General features: G+C 52.6%; 1 protein-coding gene across 1 annotated transcript; it reads left to right on the forward strand.

Moving 5' to 3' along the window:
- Positions 1-3,627: 3,627 nt before the first annotated feature.
- On the forward strand, positions 3,628-4,824 carry LOC119345149 (putative receptor protein kinase ZmPK1). The gene has a single exon (XM_037615341.1). The coding sequence runs from the start codon at positions 3,628-3,630 to the stop codon at positions 4,822-4,824; it is 1,197 nt and encodes a 398-aa protein (XP_037471238.1).
- The last annotated feature ends 1,940 nt before the right edge of the window (positions 4,825-6,764 follow it).

Below are 6,764 nucleotides of genomic sequence, written 5' to 3' on the forward strand. Positions count from 1 at the left end.
GCTGCTCCCGAAGCGCGCGGATGCCAGAGGCCTCGGCGACTACAGGCCCATAAGCCTCATCCACCTCGTCGCCAAGATCTTCGCCAAGGTCCTCTCGCTCTGCCTTGCGCCCAAGCTCAACGACCTCGTCAGCACGTGCCAAAATGCGTTCATCCCGGAAAGAAGCTTGCATGACAATTTCGTCCTCGTGCAGCAGTCCGCGCGTCTGCTACACCAGCTAGGCGCGCCGCGTGTTTTGCTGAAGCTGGACCTGACTCGCGCCTTCGACTCGATCAGCTGGCTGTTCCTCTTCGATGTCCTGCACCAATATGGGTTTGGTGCCAGGTTCCTAGGCTGGCTCGCAATCCTGCTATCGTCGGCCAGCACCAAGGTGGCCTTGAACGGCGAACCAGGCCCGCCCATTTGGCACCGCCAAGGACTGCGGCAAGGCGACCCCATGTCGCCCCAGCTCTTCGTTCTCGCGGTGGACACACTAGGCCACCTGCTCCGTCACGCCACCGAGTTGTCATCATGCAACAGCTCCACCCCCGACGTGCGATCCCATCTGTCTCGCTGTACGCGGACGATGTGGTCATGTTTTGTCATCCCACGGTGGTTGACACATCTGCAGTCAGAAGCATTCTGCAGCTCTTTGGGCGCGCCTCCGGCCTTCACGTCAACTTCTCGAAGAGCTCCGCCACCCTGATCCAAGGCGATGCAGAGGCCGCGCCGGCCCTCGACCTGTTGGGATGCCCGATTGTCGCGATGCCGATCACATACTTGGGCATCCCGCTCACGCTGCGGCGACCCACTGCCGCCCAGATCTAGCCCGTCGTCGACAAGGCCGCTGGCATGCTACCTTACTGGAAGGTGCGCCTCATGAACAAGGCAGGACGCCTCGCGTTTGTCAAGGCGATCCTGGCAGCGATCCCTATCCATCAGCTGCTCGTTCTTGCCCCCCTAAGAAGACCCTCAAGGCACTTGAGAAGATCCAGCGAGGCTTTCTTTGGGCTGGGCACGCGGAGGCTAACAGCGGCAATTGCCACGTCAACTGGTAGCGCGTCGCCAGGCCGAACTCTCTTGGCGGACTGGGCGTCCGTGACCTGGCGCGTACATGCCTCGTGCTCCGCACACGGTGGCTGTGGTTCAGCCGCACTGACCAGGGCAGGGCCTGGGCCGGGCTAGACCTGCAGTTCAGTGCCGACGAGCATGTGTTCTTCTTCGCCTGCACCACCATGTCTGTTGGGAACGGCACACAAGCCCTTTTTTGGGAGGACCGGTGGATTGATGGCCGCTCTGTCCGCGAGATTGCGCCTCACCTCCACGTGTGCATCCCCAAACGCCGCTGTAAGCTCCGAACCGTGGCGGACGGTCTCCTTGCCAACCGGTGGGCGCAGGATATCCAGGGCGTCATGGGAATCTAGGAGATTGGGCAGTACCTACAGCTATGGCACAAGATCGCGCATACTACCCTCTCCGCGGAGCCAGACCGCCTAACCTGGAAGTGGAGCACGAACGACACCTACTCCGCCAGATCTGCCTACCTTGCCACATTCCACGGCTCCATCACCTGTGACGCATGGAAGCTCACCTGGAAGTGTTGGGCGCCACCGCGTGTCAGGTTCTTCCACTGGCTAGCTCACCTAGACCGCTGCTAGACCGCTGACCGCCTTGCCCGCCGTGGCTTGCCGCACCCCGCGCCGCGCGCTGCCCACATTGCGACCAGGCGCCCGAGACCATGAACCACCTCCTCCTTGTCTGCCCCTTCGCCCGGCAGGCCTGGCACGAGGTGTTCAGTTGGCTCCGAGTCCCATGCCCCATGCCCGATCATGAGCCATCTCTCAACGACTGGTGGCAATCCGCTAGGCAGCTCGCGCCCAAGCCCATGCGTAAAGGCCTGGCTTCCGTGGTCCTGCTAGTCCCTTGGATGTTTTGGAAGCACCACAATTACTGCATCTTCAACTGTGGCCGCCCCCTGCTTGCCGACCTGCTCGCAAAAATCAAGGAGGAGGCCACCCTTTGGGCCGCCGCCGGCGCGTTAGGGCTAAGAGACATTATCCCGCAAACCTGGGACGTCCATTGACTTTCATCCCGAGCTGTAACCACCTCCCAGGAGGATTGTAACTATTAAACCCCGTCTTTTCAATATAATGAAACGCAAGCTCTTTTGCGTTTTCTCGAAAAAATAATCATAGGAGGCTGACATTTTCAGAAAATTCACACTGGTCTGCTAAGATGAGAAAATAGGTATCTTTGTTGCATTTCCTATTGTCCTGACAACTGACATCTAACTGAACAAAAACATGCACCACTAGCTCAAACAGAAAATAGCGTCGGCGCTAAAAAATCGGCCCAGTCGCGCCTCCAGGAGCCCGATTTTCACTGGCCTGGGCCGAATTTAGCGTCGGCGGACCCAGGCCGAACTCGGCGCGCTGGGGGGCGCTCGGGGGCACTGGGGCAAGCGGTTTTGGCGCGAAAGAGCCGCGGGCCCGCCGCGTCAGCGACACCGCGCGTCTTCTTCCCCGAACACCTCGGTTTCCCGCGGGGAATCAGTGGCAAGGCTGCCGCCGGTCAGCCTTACCAGTGATTCCTCACGGGCGGCGCATTCACGGGGCGGCGCGCCCATGCCTCCCCTCCCTCGCACGCGTACACACGGAGCGGCGCCGCTATATAAGCCGGTGGCCTCCCTCGCCTCTGGCTACACCAGCCATACCAGCCCTAGCCCGCCCTCTACCTCTCCCGAGCGCCGCCGCCGAGCCCTTCCTCTCCCTCCCTCCCTCTCTCGATGGCCAAGCGATTCCCCGGCGATGAGGCCGCGGCCAACGGCTTCGGCCGCTGATCGCTCCGTGAACAGGAGTCTTGGCTCCTGTTCCAGGCGAACATCCCGGCGCCGCCGGACATGCGCGCCGGGCCAACGGGGTGGAGATCGACTCAGCAACGAGGGAGTGCCCATTCCTCCGTTGCCCGACGCCGTGGTGAAACCGGGCTACTTCGCCGACGAGGTCGACGTCGTGCGCGCCTCCCTCACCGACGCCCAGCTCGCCCTCCCCGAGTACGCCGCCGACGCGAAAATATTGTTATGGAAGCAAACTTATAATTTATAGCGCAAGATTCATTTTTTTTCATACCGGCAGCGATCCGGATTGCAAATAAACACCCTACTATAACCATATACGGAAAAGAAAATATCGATAACTACACATGCATACCTTTGAAAAATGTCGCAGGGGAAAACAACAGATTTCTCATCGAGAGAGTGAGAGAAAGCGAGCGAGAGAGAGAGAGAGAGGGAGAGAGAGAGGGAGAGGGGAGAGAGAGAGAGAGAGAGAGAGGGAGGGAGACGGCTTAGGATTAACCATATTCAACATACGTTTTTTGTTGTTTTGTGTGAACACCGAAGTCATCGCCGGCGAGGGTGAGAAGGAGGATAAGCGGCAACACAAATATGATGCCTCACAAAAATAAAGGAGACGGACCTATTGTGGTCTTGAGTGATGGTTGTTGAGTTAAGAGCGTGTGTTATGTTTTCTCCCCTGTTGCAACGCACGGACTCTTCTGCTAGTTTTGCTGATAAGCAGCAACTACTAGTCCGGCCAGCTCCCTGCTTTGTTAGTTATCACTTGCTTGCCACTTTGTTGCTGCATGAATATGGGCGCCTTCCTTCCATGCTTCAGGAGCTGTTTTGCATCGCTGCTCTTGCTCCTAATCTTCGCCGCACATCCATCTTCTCAAGCCTCCAACGCGACCGCGGAATTGTCCACTGTTTGGAGCACCGACGGTTCGTATATGCTCTTCCGTTCCGGCCAGGAGTACTTCTTTTCTGCAACATTCTACTCCTACTTCCAGGAGTACTTCTTTGCAATATGTGTCAATGATGTGGTCGTTTGGTCGGCCAACCGTGACCGCCCACTCCAGTGTGGTTCCACCCTCAACTTCACCGCCGACGGGGACTTGGTTCTTCGGGATTCTGATGGCAGCCTTGTCTGGTCCAGCAACACCTCCGGCCAATCTGTCATCGAAATGAACATCACCGAATCCGGCAATCTGGTTCTCTTCAACCAAAAGAACTTGCCAGTCTGGCAGTCGTTCGATCACCCAACTGACGCTATGCTTCCCCGGCAGCCATTAATGGAAGGGATGAAGCTGACGCCCAGCATCGACAATGCCAGCTTCGCTGCCAGCAATCAGTTCTATCTAGCAGCTCATCATGCTAGCCTGCAAGCATCTGAAGGGTCAACACACCAGATCTACTACCAAAGCTCGGTATACTATGCAGGCAACGCGTATGATGAACCCACATACATCGTGCTCGTCAATGGGAGCCTGTCCATCTTCGCTGCCTCCTCTCCACCTTCAGACTCGATCACAAATGTTAGGATCGACCTGCCTCATGCGCGCTCGTTCCAGTACATGAGGTTCGAGTCTGACGGATATCTCAGGCTGTATGAGTGGGATCAAAATAACACCCGGTGGTTATTCGTGTATGACATCTTCCAGCTAGATTGCTGCAACTACCCAACTGTCTGGGGAAAGTACGGGATCTGCAGGAATGGGCAGTGCTTCTGCCCAATTTCTGCAAATGATACCTCGTACTTCAGGCAGGCTGATACCTGGAATCATAACCTTGGCTGCATTGCAGTAGATCCAATTTCTTCTTGCCAGTCTGTTGCAGCTGCGAAAGATAACCAGCTAGTAGCTCTCCCCAATGTTTCCTACTTCAATTACAATGATCCCGATGCTGCAATACCAAATGACGAAGAGAACTGCAAGCAAGCCTGCTTGAGCAATTGCTCTTGCAAGGCCGCATTTCATACTTTCCAGAATGGTTCCGGTGGATCTTGTTAGATAATAACGAGAAATAAACGAGACAAAAGTGACACGAATGAGAGGAACACCTGGATACATGGCACCCGAATGGCTGACATCGAAAATCACTGAGAAGGTCGATGTTTACAGTTTTGGTATCGTGGTCATGGAAATCTTAAGTGGAAGAAAGAACATCGACTACTCTCAGCCTGATGAGGGTGCTTAGCTCATTATGGTACTACGAGAAAAGGCAATGAATTCTCAACTGGAAGATATGATCGACAGGAACAACCAAGATATATGATCATGCAACAAGGAGGAAGTGATTGAGATCATGAAGCTTGCAATGTGGTGCTTGCAGAGTGACAGCAACAGAAGGCTTCACATCATGTCAGTGGTGGTGAAGTTCATGGAAGGAGAAAGAAATGTGGAATCCGACTTGAACTACAACTTCTTCGATCTAAGCCCTGCAATCGTTGTGCCAGTTGGTCAACCCAACTTCTCCGCCCTGCCAAATGCATCAGTGCTCTCTGCCCCCAGGTGAAATCAGACAGAGAAACCTGTCATACCATAATTTATCTGTGTCATCTTCTGTTTCTGTTATCTAAACTAATTATTTTGAATGGGCATATATATACTTAAATGTTTCAAGTATAGCAACACCGTACCACAAAAAGGTAACAGAGATCAATGTACGAAATTCTTCATCATGTCAGTGATGTATTGAGCAGAGAAACCTTCAAATATTTTCATCAGTAAATAAAGGTATATTGAGCCCTAATTTGTTTCCAACGCACAAACTACCCATGGGTATGCAAAAAGTATGACAATGCTTTTGGAGAACTTGTATGAGTAAAGTATGCAAAAAATATTTTCATCAATGCTTTTGGTTGTTTTCAGAACACATGGCCTTCTATCACTCCCTACATCCTAGGCTGGCTCACCTACTCTACTAGCCTGGGCTCGGAATGTTCCTCCGATGTGGTGCTGTTTACTTCTCACCTCCTCCTCAATCCTCAGTGCACAACACTGGGGGGTGGGGGGCAGCAACATGGTGTTGAGCCTGGTAATGTCTTGGGCCCAAATTGATGGCCTGTAGTCTTACCCTACTCTTCTTTCAACAATAGAACATATTTTTTATTTCCTTTACATAATTATTGTGTGCTGAAGACTGAGGTGACCGACTTTCTGACCGGCTTGCAATTTAATGCATACTAAAAGATTTAATAGTTCAAATCAATGAATAAATGACAGTATACATGTTCTAATTGGTGAATGGTGAACTTTTCAAGATGTGACTAATAAACAAATTTGTGTTTATGAGTTTGTCTAAGTCAGTCATGAATGAGGCTGCCATTCTCTCTTCTAAACCATGGAGAACCATATAGTCGTATTGAAAATTCATTCACTGTTTTGCAGTTCCTCTAGAATATATCTCTAAGAAACACGATATATACTATAACTCATGGATACACGCACACGCACGCTTACACAATGGCCACTGAAAGCCTGACTCGGAGATCTAGAGTATATTGTCTCTGTGACAACTGACAAACAATTTATAATTCCAATCTTGCTATCCAGACCCTTATGTTTACACCGAAAAGGAACAATACCTTGTCTGCTCTGTCGTCATATCAGCGGGAGCCAAGCATGGCGAATCGATAGCATTTTAGGCAGGGTGTGTTCTGTCTGTGTGCAGTGCATTAAGGCCGTTAGGTTTGATGCAATTTTGGGCCGAACTAAAGATCACCGGGAGCATTGGCATCTGAGAGAGGTCGGTTGCCGGTCAAATTCCCCACCGTGGTTGCCTGCCACGCGGCCTGACCAAACCCTACTCCTCGCACCAACTTTTTTTTTCGAAAAGGGGGCTCTCCGGCCTCTGCATCAGAGTGATGCATACAACCATCTTATTAACCAAAAAACAAAAAGTGTCAACAAGGTTCCAAAGTCTCCAGTTGATAAAAGGAAAATGCAGC

Source organism: Triticum dicoccoides, unplaced genomic scaffold, assembly GCF_002162155.2.
Source record: "Triticum dicoccoides isolate Atlit2015 ecotype Zavitan unplaced genomic scaffold, WEW_v2.0 scaffold209429, whole genome shotgun sequence".
Taxonomy (NCBI): domain Eukaryota; kingdom Viridiplantae; phylum Streptophyta; class Magnoliopsida; order Poales; family Poaceae; genus Triticum; species Triticum dicoccoides.

What these genes read in the sequence shown, in the direction of transcription:
- LOC119345149 (XM_037615341.1), top strand. Translation starts at nt 3,628, where the DNA reads ATGGGCGCCTTCCTTCCATGCTTCAGGAGCTGTTTTGCATCGCTGCTC.